Below are 15,000 nucleotides of genomic sequence, written 5' to 3' on the forward strand. Positions count from 1 at the left end.
AGAGAGAGAGAGAGAGAGAGAGAGACAGAGAGAGAGAGAGAGAGAGAGACAGAGAGGGAGAGAGAGAGAGACAGAGAGAGAGAGAGAGAGAAACACGTGTAACATGCATGTTACACGTGTGTTTACAGCATGTCTGTTATAAGGTAAACAACACTCCATACACGTGAACTTTATATTTAACACACTGTGTCTTTGATTGGACGACAGCTCTCTGCCGCCCTCTGCTGGTCAACATTGGTCCTGTCACTGATTTCTGTGAGAGTTTGTTCAAACGTTCATTCAGTTAGTGACGACAACAATCCAAAGCTTTTCTCTCATCTTTATTATTTCATGTTGGCACAGTACATTTAGACTTTATAAAGATTCAAGACAGGAGAATATTTCATCCTGCTTTCTAATCCCGTCTCTGTGAGGCGTCACTTACCCCTGGTGCTCTTAACCTGACAGGTGAGGCTCTCGTCCTGGGACTGACAGGTGTTCAGGTGTGTCAGCAGGTAATCATCTCTCACATACACAGATTTCACCACAACAATCATTGAAGGAACAACATCATGATGTTACACCTCAGTCCAGCAGGGGGCAGCAGCAGGCTCATACTCACCATGCAGGCTGAAAAATAAGAGTTATAATCATCAGAGTTCAGTCATGTGACTCAACATGTCTGATACCACGTGGTTTCAAACCAGCTCATCATCATGTGATGAGCTATAGAATCCAATCAGGTCGACCAAAAAGAATGGTGCCAGCCCGTTCAGACCCAGGCTCCCGTATGGCCCGTTCAGACCCAGGCTCCCGTATGGCCCGTTCAGACCCAGGCTCCCGTATGGCCCGTTCAGACCCAGGCTCCCGTATGGCCCGTTCAGACCCAGGCTCCCGTATGGCCCGTTCAGACCCAGGCTCCCGTATGGCCCGTTCAGACCCAGGCTCCCATATGGCCCGTTCAGACCCAGGTCACTGACGGCCCGTTCAGACCCAGGTTAGTGACGTGTCTGACATCCTGTTGGCATGGAAACATTGGAGTTTGTTTTTCGACCCTTCAATGTAAAAATCCCTAAATAATAAAGGAGTGACCTGCAGTACCAGGGACCTGCAGACTGAGCGACCCGCAGAACCAGGGACCTGCAGACTGAGCGACCCGCAGAACCAGGGACCTGCAGACTGAGCGACCCGCAGAACCAGGGACCTGCAGACTGAGCGACCCGCAGAACCAGGGACCTGCAGACTGAGCGACCCGCAGAACCAGGGACCTGCAGACTGAGCGACCCGCAGAACCAGGGACCAGCAGACCGAGCGACCCGCAGAACCAGGGACCTGCAGACCGAGTGACCCGCAGAACCAGGGACCTGCAGACTGAGCGACCCGCAGAACCAGGGACCTGCAGACTGAGCGACCCGCAGAACCAGGGACCAGCAGACCGAGCGACCTGCAGAACCAGGGACCTGCAGACCGAGTGACCCGCAGAACCAGGGATCTGCAGAACCAGGGACCTGCAGACTAAGCGACCTTCAGAACCAGGGACCTGCAGACCAACGACCTGCAGAACCAGCGACCTGCAGAACCAGGGGGACCTGCAGGATGAGCGACCTTCAGACCCAGGGACCTGCAGAACCAGAGGGGACCTGCAGACTGAGCGACCTTCAGAAACAGGGACCTGCAGAACCAGGGACCTGCAGACCCAGCAACCTGCAGACTGAGTGACCTGCAGAACCAGGGACCTACAGACCAACAACCTGCACAACTAGTGACCTGCAGACCAAGTGACCTGCAGACCCAGCGACCTGCAGACCAAGTGACCTGCAGACCCAGCGACCTGCAGACCAAGTGACCTGCAGACCCAGCGACCTGCAGACCGAGTGACCTGCAGACCAAGTGACCTGCAGAAGCAGTGACCTGCAGACCAAGTGACCTGCAGAACCAGTGACCTGCAGACCAAGTGACCTGCAGAACCAGTGACCTGCAGACCAAGTGACCTGCAGAACCAGGGACCTGCAGACCAGCGATCTGCAGAGCCAAGGACCTGCAGAACCAGGGACCTGCAGACCAGCAATCTGCAGAACCAAGGACCTGCAGACCAGCAATCTGCAGAACCAAGGACCTGCAGACCAGCAATCTGCAGAACCAGGGACCTGCAGACCAGCAATCTGCAGAACCAGGGACCTGCAGACCAGATATCTGCAGAACCAGGGACCTGCAGACCAGATATCTGCAGACCCAATGACCTGATACACATCTCTTATAAACACTGTGGCGCAGTTACCTCAAACCTTTTCAGTGTGTGGCTGTTAGCGCCTCCTGTTGGTGAGTTAGAGTATTTTTACAGTAAGGCAGATTTAAAGAGATGATTAACCCTCTAATGACTGAATGATGAGTCATTGAAGGTGGTTAAAGTATCAGAAGTAAGAGTAAGTGTTAAAAGGACTAATGTGGAGAACTCTAAATGTGTGATTCACTCAGGTGTTTATCGCATGTACCAGGTATTCACTCCACAGTTGAGACACACCTCAATGAGGCCAGGTCAGCTGTCTCCCTATCTTGATGCTAAGCTAGGCTAAGCATTTACATACTTGGAGGTTTTACTTTAAAGAAATAGGTCAATCTTCAGTAAAGCTGTCAACCCTTTGCCCATGATCTATGTTTGACCTTTCACACCATAGCCATGAATGTATATTTAACTAAAGTTAGCCTAGCTTAGCATAAAGACTGAAGTATACTTTACCTTAAATTGTTTTGTGATGCCTCGTGTTATAAAGAGACAATCTGTTATTTAAACCATCAATAGAAAGATAAAGTACTGACACTCAGACAGTAGTGGAGACAGACGATAACGTCAAACTTTGCAGACATATTTCCTGTACGCCATCTAGATGATATAAAAACATGATGTCCATGTGTTTGTGCGATTTAGATGGAGCGTCTGATATTTGAGAACATTTAAAAAAGAATCAACTCAACTTTGGGCTTCTGTTTGTTTTTTGGGATATTAGAGGTATCAGCTGAATTGAACCAGTTTTATGTGGAAGATTAAGATTCTGTTTGCATGATGACTGAAGTGTAAAAACATCTTGAGACACAGACATCAACATGACATGAATGAAACGTAAAGTGTCACAAAGAAAACTTAACGTTTCTATAAAAGCTTGAAAATAATGTGAAAGAAAACACAGACTCATCACTTGTCTTTACTTAAAATACAACAAATGAGGGAAGTTTGTTTATGGTCCCCCTAGTGGAGGTCCAAGGCATTACTAATCAAGCCATGATAAAGCAATCACTACAAATGAAGCACAGAGAAGGATTTCATGTACAGATAGAGGTTTGCATATTAAAATAAAGTTCTCTTTGAAGCCGACACACTTCTATCATGACACTACTCCAGCAGTGCATCTCATTTATAGTTTACAGGTTACAACATTAGTCTCTAAAGTCTCTACAGCTGGAGGTTAATGGAACCAAAAGCACAATATTTTCCTTCTGAAATGTTAGAAGGTCTCACACAATGGAATGAAATCACAGAAAGTCAACTATTATCTAAATGTCACTTTTTAACTCTTACCTTAACCAACTCAAACCTGCATTAGTCCTTCAAACAGTCAATTGGACCTGTCACTGAGTTCATGGTCTAGATGTGAGTCTCATGTGAGAACCAAAGATAGCAGCTAGAGAGTATTCTACTCTGCAGCTGCTCTACAGACACTTCAAGAGCTGCTGTACAGACACTTCAAGAGCTGCTCTACAGACACTTCAAGAGCTGCTCTACAGACACTTCAAGAGCTGCTCTACAGACACTTCAAGAGCTGCTCTACAGACACTTAAAGAGCTGCTCTACAGACACTTCAAGAGCTGCTCTACAGACGCTTCAAGAGCTGCTCTACAGACTATTCAAGAGCTGCTCTACAAACGCTTCAAGAGCTGCTCTACAAACGCTTCAAGAGCTGCTCTACAAATGCTTCAAGAGTTGCTCTAGATGCTTCAAGAGCTGCTCTAGATGCTTCACTGGCTGCTCTACAAACAAGTTGCTCTAGATGCTTCAAGAGCTGCTCTAGATGCTTCACAAGCTGCTCTACAGATGAGCTGCTCTAGATGCTTCACGAGCTGCTCTAGATGCTTCATGAGTCGCTCTAGATGCTTCACGAGCTGCTCTAGACGCTTCAAGAGCTGCTCTACAGACGCTTCAAGAGTTGCTCTAGATGCTTCAAGAGCTGCTCTACAGACGCTTCAAGAGTTGCTCTAGATGCTTCAAGAGCTGCTCTACAGATGAGCTGCTCTAGATGCTTCAAGAGCTGCTCTACAGACGCTTCAAGAGTTGCTCTAGATGCTTCAAGAGCTGCTCTAGATGCTTCGCCGGCTGCTCTACAAACGAGTTGCTCTAGATGCTTCAAGAGCTGCTCTAGATGCTTCACAAGCTGCTCTACAGATGAGCTGCTCTAGATGCTTCAAGAGCTGCTCTAGATGCTTCACAAGCTGCTCTACAGATGAGCTGCTCTAGATGCTTCACGACCTGCTCTTGATGCTTCACGAGCTGCTCTAGATGCTTCACGAGCTGCTCTAGATGCTTCACAAGCTGCTCTAGATGCTTCACAAGCTGCTCTAAGTGCTTCACAAGCTGCTCTAGATGCTTCACAAGCTGCTCTAAGTGCTTCACAAGCTGCTCTAGATGCTTCACAAGCTGCTCTAAGTGCTTCACAAGCTGCTCTAGATGCTTCACAAGCTGCTCTACAGATGAGCTGCTCTAGATGCTTCAAGAGCTGCTCTAGATGCTTCACAAGCTGCTCTACAGATGAGCTGCTCTAGATGCTTCACGACCTGCTCTTGATGCTTCACAAGCTGCTCTAGATGCTTCACGAGCTGCTCTAGATGCTTCACAAGCTGCTCTAGATGCTTCACAAGCTGCTCTAAGTGCTTCACAAGCTGCTCTAGATGCTTCACAAGCTGCTCTAAGTGCTTCACAAGCTGCTCTAGATGCTTCACAAGCTGCTCTAAGTGCTTCACAAGCTGCTCTAGATGCTTCACAAGCTGCTCTACAGATGAGCTGCTCTAGATGCTTCAAGAGCTGCTCTAGATGCTTCACAAGCTGCTCTAGATGCTTTACGAGCTGCTCTTCAGATTTGCCGATGGTTACTTGTTTGTGGACATCAGTTGTAATGATTGACATTCTAAAAAAACTACATCTATGCCAAAAGACAGGCATAAAGAAGAGAAATGAATCCATCTGAAAGAACTACTACACCACATGTTCCTACTAACTATTGGTCAACTAGTAGTTAGTTTCTGACCTGTTCATGATCTGTTCCCTCATCACACCAACAGAATTCAGTTTAGCTGCAAATCAATTATCCAATGATTGGGGTCAATGACAACAGTTGTGTTACTGTGGTATCAAACAAGTATAGAAATGGTTTGATTTGATCGATTATCAAATTTTTTTAATCTGGAGTTTTGTGACAACCCAACTTCACAACAGATGGGAGGCTTTCTATTATAAAGACAACTAAAATGCTTGCTGCTTTGACCACTAACTGAATGGCTTTTAAAACATTGTTTATTTAACACTGAGGCCAACGGCGGCAGTCGGGTCTGCAGCACAGTGCGTCAGCATTTATCACCTGTACACTAAGTATATAGTCATCACATGTTCAAACAAAGTGCTTGAAGTAACCACAAGAACTGTAGTCAGTGTCAAAGTCCAGCACGAAGGACTTGTTGGTGCTATTGGCTCAAAAGACAAGACTACAATTATGGGTTTTCTCTGAAGGCCGTGACTCAAAGAATAACTCTGAAACGTTTGTTCAATAATCTGAAGCTAATTAACCAGCAGAATGGAGCAGTCCTGACATTTGGCACTTTTTTTAGCTTCTCTCTTGCACTTGCATCCAGTGAAGACAGAATAAAATGCATATAATCCAGAGATTGACTGAACATACCATCATGTCAGCAGCTCTCTGCAATGACATCACAGCGTTTATGGCTAAAGACATTTTCCCTGATGGATGGAGTCTGGGGCATTTCTGGGCTAACTGTTGGCATCTTTATATCCAACCTGATTCTTCTTACCTCAGCATTAGACCATATGGTGTACCTGCTGTCTTTATCTGTTTTCCACCTTATTCAGTGTAACTAAGTAATCCATGGGAAACTTTGTAGGCTCCGAGAAACTAATATTTTGTATATTAAATGTCTTAATTCATCAGGTGAATTCCAGGAGGAGCCACGTTCACTCCTTAGGGTCCTGAAACCGCATAAGGATTCAATTATTCGTTACTTTAAGTCAAGCACACGTTCCGTTTTAAGGACTTAATTTTCTTCCCTGTGACTGAGCAGAGAAATTTCTAAAGCTCTGAACAAAAAGAAAACATTTCTGAAGACTGTGACAGAGAAAAGCTTGACCACCCATGAAATGAGAAAAAAAACATGTTGACATACCCAAAATGTTTACAGTATAAAAAAAGAACAGAGTGTATTCAAACACTCGTTTTCTAGTATGTACCGAGCCCACGAAGGCTCAGGGAAGACGAGAAGAAAAGCCTGTCTGCACCCATCCCTGATAAGAGAGTGCCCACAGATTTATAAACTGTACACACAGATTTATAAACCACTCCCACATGTTTAAAATCCATGCTTACATATTTATAAACCATGCCCACAGATTTATAAACTGTACACACAGATTTATAATCCACGCGCACAGATTTATAAACTGAACGCACAGATTTATAATCCACGCACACAGATATATAAACTGAACGCACAGATTTATAATCCACGCACACAGATTTATAAACTGTACACACAGATTTATAATCCACGCGCACAGATATATAAACTGAACGCACAGATTTATAATCCACGCGCACAGATATATAAACTGAACGCACAGATTTATAATCCACGCACACAGATATATAAACTGAACGCACAGATTTATAATCCACGCACACAGATTTATAAACTGTACACACAGATTTATAATCCATCCACAGATTTATAAACTGAACGCACAGATTTATAATCCACGCACACAGATATATAAACTGTACACACAGATTTATAATCCATCCACAGATTTATAAACTGTACACACAGATTTATAATCCACGCGCACAGATATATAAACTGTACACACAGATTTATAATCCACGCACACAGATATATAAACTGAACGCACAGATTTATAATCCATCCACAGATATATAAACTGTACACACAGATTTATAATCCACGCACACAGATATATAAACTGAACGCACAGATTTATAATCCACGCGCACAGATATATAAACTGAACGCACAGATTTATAATCCATCCACAGATTTATAAACTGTACACACAGATTTATAATCCATCCACAGATTTATAAACTGTACACACATAGTGTAACAATCCACCATGGCCACAAGTTTATAATCTGTGCAGATTTACAGATTTATAAATGTTTTATTAATAAAAGTTCTTGCTTGAGCCTTCGGGGTTCAGTATATATGCCATTACGCATCTTCAGTTATTAATAAATTAGGTTTAAGACAAAAAATACCAAAAGAGTGTGCTTAAGAGTTAAGTCAGAAAAATATAGTATTTTAAAAGTTAAAAAAAACCTAATTAATTGGATATCTCCTAATCAGAAATATAGAATAATATATTAATAACCCAACAATGGTAAACCATGACATGACTAATATGAGAGCCTGTTAGGTCATTGGTTCTTCATGTACATCTGAGTGTTTATAATCGTCTGTTGGATTGATCTCAATCTGCAGAACTCAGAGGCAGAAAGTTAAACGCTGCTCATAAGGAATGGTCAACATTAATAAAGCATGTACGCATGATTCTAATGAACCTCCATCATTAACGAAGAAAGACAGAAACAAGTTCTTCAGCATGTTAATGCCAAACTCTTAGTAATGTCTAAATGCTCCTGAGAGCCTCCAGAAAACATCCCAAACGCTTTCTCTCGTGGTGATGACTCTTTAGTCAAAACAGAACATCGTTTTTAAAAAGGGTTGAATTTGCCCTGATCCGTAAAAGAGGAATTATTGTCCACATGTAAACCTCTTAACAGTTAGCCAATCCAAAGGTGCGTTCTCTTCAGGATAATTAGGGTCAATAATGTTTGTCGAAAAGGATGATCAAATGAAATATAATCAAAACATCAAACATCTGACTTTACAAACTGACTTTGGGCCACAGATCTGAATGGATGTCCGTGGTCGAAACGGCGGCACGAAGAGAGGAACAGTGAGGGATGGGGCACACTGAGGGAGGGGTCAGGGTGGTTTTGTTGTGAGAGACTGGAGCGAAAGCGCACCATCTACTGTTAAATTCACATATTACACCTTTAAGGCCTCTGTCTCTGTCAACAAAGAGATCTTGGAGCTTTCAGAAGCTCATGTTCTGAAGGTCGGATGGTGAGTGATGTGATTTCTGTGTGTCTGTGAATGATTACATTCAGACCACAAGCTGACGACACACTTTGGACTGACCCAAAGGACGCCATTTTGGACTATGTAACAAGAAAATGAGTACATTTCAGGCAGACCAACCCCCTTCCCCCTTACCCCCACCCAACAGACAAAGTAAAGATGCCCCTTTATTTAGCCCGCTGTGAGACGGGTCACACACTAGCATGCAGGGTTAGCATGCTGTCATGGTGCTAGTGAGGTGGCAGCAGTGTGCATGGACTGAACACTGGAAAGAGAAAGTTTTATTGTTTTTTTTAAAAATCGAGGTGATCAGTAAACAAGTTATCAAAGATAAATTCACGTTTGGTTTCTTCTGAAGGAGGCCCTCAAATGAGCAATGAGTATTCCTTCAGGAGTGAATGTCGAGGATTTACATGAATTACAGGATATAATGAAAAGACAACAAAGAGAGAGGCAATAAATTAATGTGTGACGGTGTGTAGGGAGGAGTTAGATGGTGTATCGCTAACAGGAACATATCGCAATAGACTGATCAAACTTTTAGAGTGTGTGTTTGGACCGTGAGACGTCTCTGCATCCCTTTATTAACATGAGAAATTATCCTTTTAATCTCCACATTTGTACAGAAAGCCGTTCAGTACAGGGGGTAATGTCAGTATTACTTTTAGTTTTAAATGGTCTCATAAACGTTGTTTTTCCATGATCCCAAAATCAAGCCAACCAAACTTGCACGTCAGAGTCTGCCCTGACTGAAGGTCATCCCAAGGTGGGACTGATTAGCTGCCACAAAGAAACCTGAGTTCTACCATCTTCTGTTCTTCTGTTTGAGGATGACATGTAAAGCTGGTTGGAGCCATCTGCGTGTTTGAACAAGCTGTCTTCATGAGGAGGACCTGAAGTCTCACAGAGGATAAACCAGTCACTCTATCTTCCAACCTTCAACTCCTGCAACAAGATACGTTCTTCGCTTTGAGTATGTCTGGCCAGTCGAGGGATTATTATAATGTCTGAAGGCTTCTCCAGTCGATGAAAGACTGCACATTAGACTGGACACTGTACTGGACCAGCAAGGCAAGTTTTGAACCATTGCTCCTACACATCCACTGCTGGTTCCCAGTAAGCATATCCAAATTAAGAATTTTCCTTCAGCATGTTTGTAGTCTGATAAAATCAGACTTAATGTAAGAAAAGTCTCAGAAATCAGTCAAAAGGTTAATGTCCACATGCCTGAGCTAAATGTGGTTACTCATCGCTTTGATAGATATCCCGATTTAACTGGACAACTTTATCTTCAGTTTAAAGATCTAAATACTGACAGGCCACTCCGCCCTATGGGATGTCATGTGTCCACTGTGCTGGTTGACATCCAGCAGCAGAGCCGGAGGAAAAGGCCTATTGGTCTCAAGCTCCAGCCCCGGCTGGTGGCGGAAAGCTGTATTACAGCTTGTGACTAGCATCAAACGCTCACCTACAAAAATATCAATAATTGTTTAACTCACTAATGCTGGTACTGATCATCATGATTTGTAACCGTTTAGTCAGCCAGTCACGCACATCCCTCGTCTAAATGGGACCAACATGGGCTTCACGTTTAGGTTTTAGGAAACAGGATGCAAAATAAGAATTCCATTCTGTCACTTTAGGCTCTGTTATCGAGGTCAGTTAATCCTCCGGGTTAATTCATGTGACTCATCCAGGGACACTGAGGACTAAACGGTCAGGCCTGAGCTGGACGTCCCATCAGAGCCTCACATGTACGTTCTGGCTGGGTTGAGATGTTTTGTATGTTTGATCATGAACCTTCAGAGGGTTTCTGATCATGTCCAGCTTTGAGTAGACTGGAATGGACTAAGGACAGCTTTACAATCAGGATTATCCTCCCTTGAAATCTGGATCTCTTGGATCACCCAGGACTTATTGGAGGATGGTGCAAATGAGAAAACTGATAGGTCTTTCTTAACTTGTTGTTTATGGACCAGAGTCAATCGAAGACCAGCTACATGAGTCCCTCTTTGACACATAAAAGGACTCTGGGATCACAGGAAAACAAAGCGAGACCAACAATTACTCCCGGCCGTCCATATCATCCCTGCACTGCTGGCAGCAAATCAAAGGGCCAAGTTATTTTCTTTGGTTAAAACAAAGACTCTTTAAACTCCCTGCAACATTTTGACTAATGTAAGACCGATCTAAAGTAGAATCTAATCATTCGTTCATGTTTGTCCCTTCATCTGACTCCTGGTTTAACTTTTCTCAGAAAACAGGCCCAGTCATCGTCACACCCTACAGGATTGCATACCAGAAAACGAAGGTGTTCAAAGTCACGACAAACGCTGGTCAAGGCCACTGGGAGGTAATAAAGTTCTATATGAACCACAAAGTCTCCCCCCAAAGTCTGACTCAGCCCTTTAAAACCCTCTAAATATGCATTTAAAGGGACATTGAGGGGTCAGAGGAACATAGCGTGAATGTTCTACGACATCTTTTTAACGCCACAGGGGTAAACAGTCGCTAAAGAACATCCAGCCCTGCGTTTAGGCCTCATGTGAAGGTTCAATATGTGATTATTATCTTTGTGAATAAAGGTCAAACTTTAGTAAGAAGCTCAAGAACCCGTCGTTCTCAACAAGTGTCTGGTTTTGTGCTTACGGCCTCTGATCATGAGGGTCACACTGCTAACAGCTTTGGGAGGTCAATGCTTTGCACTGAATGCTAACATGCTAACATTGACAGTTTTCATGAGTTGTTTACTGGGTTTCTTGTGTTAGCACACTTACATTTTCTTATTAGCATGAACCAAACATGAGGCTGGAGGCAGCGGCAGGTATGTGGTGAACTTTTGGTGATTGTTCTTAATGATGGGTTGGACTATTTACTGTTTCATCGTGCAGGAACATGATTGTGAAATGTACTGTAGGGGCCGATCTGTGTCATCTGTGTTTGACTGTATAGCTGGTATCCTCAGATCTAAACCTGCTGGTGGCCATTTGAAAAGTCTAAATCATCAACGTCACAATGATTTGTCCTCTGATTGAAGGTCAGCTCCAATCAATCCAACAATCAGGGCAAAGTGTTGGAAACATGCAAACCAACATTAAAGAGCCCTGAAGGTAGCATGGCTAAAACGTAGCTAGAGTTTCATTGATATTAGTCGAAGGTTTTGTTAGTGACATTAACTGGTTTCAGTGTCGTAAACTGACGTTGAATAAAGAGGGGAAAGATTCCTGTGGAAAGAGGAAGTCTGTTTTGGAAGATGTTTTTTCTGGTTTTGTGAAGTCGATGTCGAGGAGCGCTGAGGCAGAACAATACTTAACCAAATAAAGCATTGTGTTGGAGCCGTCCTGATTGTAATGAACAAGCACAAGTCATGCAGAAATGAGGACGGTCCTTGGCCCGCCATGTTATTATTAACAATCCTGTAGACATGTCTAGACGACTTGTTAGCTCAAACATTGCTGGTAATTCTGGGAATACTGCTCTGGTATTCTCAAGCTGTTTATCAGAACGTTTGCTTTAGTGGTTTGATGACTTCACAGCCAATCATTCTTCTTCTCATGTATTTCAGCTATAAACTGCACACTTCACATTTCTATCCAAACATCAGTGTTGAACTCACTCACAGCTTCAGGAGTTCCTCCTTCATGTTATCATCTTATTGCAGCATTAGAAGTCAAAATATTAAATTAGTAACATATATATACATTAAAAGATCGGAATAAAAAAGACAAAAGCTAAGACATAAGCTCAACTATGATGAAGCATAAACTGTCGGTCTAAGGATCGAGCATGTTCGATTCACTAACGCGCTTGTTGTTTGTTGTTCTGCAGATTTGTCGTCTGCGTTGCTATGGTAACACTTGTTCATTAAACCGATGTGATCTGTCAACAATCCCTCATTGATCCTGAACTATTCATTTTTATTGTAGACACAACCTGTGTGTAGAGTTTCCATAAAGTGCCTTCAGAGTTGTGCAGATTTAGTAACCCAACCAAGCCTGTGAATATATTAAGATTCGAGTTCATATTTACAGAACAGAGATCCGATGTGGGAGACGCTGAGTGTTTGCATGTTTCCTGTTTTAGGGTCTTAGGTTACATCACTGCTACCGGTGGGAGAAAGCTTCCCCCAGTTCAACCCTCATGTCAGGCTACGCCTCTGCACGTCAATCCAAATACAACCAGTGGACATAAGATCATCAAAGACAGCCGTTGTCATGGTGACGTGTGTGACAACTTAACATGAACCTTCTGGGTTTCTAAAGTTGCAAAGGTGCCTCCAAAGGTTGGAATCATTAGGACTTGCATTAAGAGTGGTTGTCATAGCGATTTCTCACTCATTGATGGGTTTTGAGTTAGCCTGAAAGCGAAAATAAAGAGAACAGCCAAATGCTACATGACGCAAATCTTTCAAAATAAAACGCATTTGCCACAGACCTTTGGCAGATGCTGTGTTGATGGTGTCATGTCCACTTCATGTATTTGTTTGCTTTGATTCAAACTTCCTGCATTATAAAGTGATTTGTACCCCACGTTTGCTTGGTTTTTATCTCCTCAGTGCAGAAGGCTGTGTGTTTGTTTCTGTGTGTGAATGAGTTGTGTCCGTTCCTGGCTATGTAGACCCTTGTCATCGTTCTGGCTCCTTCATCTTGTCCTCACTTCCGTCTTCTTTCAGTAACTAGACCACATCTGACTCCACCACGCACTGCTCGGTGTACTCCTTCACCAGCTCCACCCTCAGGGTGTTGGTACAGAAATCGGCCATGGGCTTCCAGAGCGGCGGGTCCACGAACATCTGGCACATCACATAACCCTTCAGGGTGGCGGTGTGGCACTGCAGGTGGCACAAGATCTGCTGCCGAGCCAGATCCAGGTCTTTACCGAACATGTCAATGTTCAGGTAAAACCTGGAGATGAAAAAGATGTATTAGATGTGGACAGGATGAAACTTGTTCTCTTTAGTACGTTCACTTGAATAAAAAATTGGCACAGGGCTCCTTTCCAGTCTCTCTCTCCCAGACTTCCCATTCTATCCACTGTCCTCTCTAAAGCAAGACTAAAGCCCCCAAATCTTTTCTACTTCTGTAACCCTGTCGTCTTAAGCATTCCCCTATCAGTAACAATCAATACAAACTTTAGCAATGGTCGCTGCACCGCTGCTTTCGGACAGTAGCCACTCCTGTCGCTACTTGGAACATCTGCTTGGCATCATAAGGACATTTACCAGTCATCTCCAATGGGCACCCTGATTGGGAAGGTGCAGAGGCTGGCCACTGTGGGGCTGGACACATCGTCCACCATCCAGTCGATGTCCTTCTTCAGCAGGATAGCCATGTTACTGGGAAGAGGTTTGAAGGGCTGCCAGTCCTGGATGATGGTGGAGTTAGGGAGGACCCCCTGCATCAGGTCAGAGGTCAGGAACAGACGGTGGATGGCCGAGTGGTCCAGACGAACAGCAGGAGTGTTAGAGAAGGAGATAGACAAAGGTGACTGAATGTCTCCGCCCAGGCCGAGCTCAGACAGACGGAGCTTGAGATCTTCAGCTTTGAAGCGAACCAGCAGAATACCCTGAAGAGAATAACGTGAAAAGTAAGCAAACAGGATCCTATCGAGGGGGGGCTTAGTTCCTTGCTCAAGGGCACCAAGAGGTTAGACTAGGAATAACAGTAATCACCAAACAGAAAGGCCTTTTGTCTGCTTCTGCTGCGTGTACCTGCTTGGTTATGATACGGTACTTCTGGAAGTCCTTTGGTCCCAGCTGATCATCACGGGTCAAGCGGTTGACTTTGACGTCTGGGTACTTGGATTTAACCAGCTCAGAGCAGAAGCGCAGCAGAACTCCTGCTACACCTTTTCCCCTTTCCTGAGGGGCAACACGGAGACCTTCAACCAGCATGGTCTCCCCATCGTCAATTACACATACCGACTCCAGGGCGATCTGCAGGGAGGCAGAATATATAACCATCATTAGACCTGATGCTGCTTGGTTGTTTCAGGTTGATTGTTAGTGGACTACAGAGTTTTAATTCAAGTTTCTAAACTGAAGAGTACATGCATTAATATCATATCTATATATGAAGAAACATATTAACGTGCTTTTTCGTTCTTGTCAAAGAAATGATCAAGACTTGACTCCTTAGACTCAGAGAGTTTCTACATCAGATGAATACTAGAGGAGACATGATTCAGTATCACACATGTGCTTCAGGGTCATGTTCAGACTCCTCCAAAGACTCTGATCAGTATCAGGGTGGTGTCTACAATAATCATGCAGCAGCCTGGAGGGAACAACAGGTTCTGCAAACATCCTGCAGATATCAGAGGAGCTGCTGACTCTCTCCCTGCTGTCCTTGGTGTCCAGACAAAGCTGAGCTGGATCAGGTCTGAACTAACATGATGAATGAAGTCAGTACAGAGAGCTCACCACAGATCTCAGTGTTCAGCAAACTCACCACTTTGCCCTGTTTGCGAGCCAGGATGACGATGCGGTTGGTCTCCTGCAGCCAGCTGGTGTACCTGGTGGGCAGGTAGTCCAGGCCTCCGTAGATGTCCTGGCTCATTGCCATGATATCATCAAAGTCCTCTTCA

The 15,000-nt window shown here is 44.0% G+C and overlaps 2 protein-coding genes and 1 long non-coding RNA gene across 4 annotated transcripts in view; all 3 read right to left on the reverse strand.

Moving 5' to 3' along the window:
• Positions 1-732: 732 nt before the first annotated feature.
• On the reverse strand, positions 733-2,626 carry LOC306842007 (uncharacterized protein; the record flags this gene model as incomplete). The annotated part of the gene is made up of 4 exons (XM_079373401.1): positions 733-1,311; positions 1,344-1,423; positions 1,601-2,219; positions 2,623-2,626. The coding sequence occupies 4 exons, from the start codon at positions 2,624-2,626 to the stop codon at positions 1,052-1,054; spliced, it is 963 nt and encodes a 320-aa protein (XP_079229527.1). The 3' UTR covers positions 733-1,051.
• Positions 2,627-4,442: 1,816 nt separating this feature from the next.
• Positions 4,443-7,942, reverse strand: LOC306842006. 2 transcript variants are annotated; one of them, XR_013781653.1, is made up of 3 exons: positions 7,393-7,942; positions 6,052-6,694; positions 4,443-6,010 (listed from the first exon to the last, which is right to left on the reverse strand). It is a non-coding gene; the product is annotated as an uncharacterized lncRNA (long non-coding RNA). The 2 variants fall into 2 exon arrangements; XR_013781654.1 differs by lacking the exon at positions 7,393-7,942 and having other exon boundaries at positions 4,444-4,687; positions 4,804-6,010; positions 6,052-6,698.
• Positions 7,943-12,038: 4,096 nt separating this feature from the next.
• nat16 (N-acetyltransferase 16) overlaps positions 12,039-15,000 on the reverse strand; it is a 28,577-nt gene continuing 25,615 nt past the window's right edge. The window contains exons 2-5 of the mRNA XM_079373400.1: positions 14,865-15,000; positions 14,126-14,350; positions 13,637-13,980; positions 12,039-13,319 (exon numbers count right to left, since the gene is read on the reverse strand). The exon at positions 14,865-15,000 is cut by the window's right edge and continues 90 nt beyond it. Of these exons, the coding sequence (XP_079229526.1) occupies positions 13,091-13,319; positions 13,637-13,980; positions 14,126-14,350; positions 14,865-15,000 (934 nt within the window). The 3' untranslated portion in view covers positions 12,039-13,090. The remainder of the gene's footprint in view (positions 13,320-13,636; positions 13,981-14,125; positions 14,351-14,864) is intronic.

The sequence above is a fragment of the Symphodus melops genome (genome assembly GCF_947650265.1).
Source record: "Symphodus melops genome assembly, contig: SUPER_20_unloc_4, whole genome shotgun sequence".
NCBI lineage: Eukaryota > Metazoa > Chordata > Actinopteri > Labriformes > Labridae > Symphodus > Symphodus melops.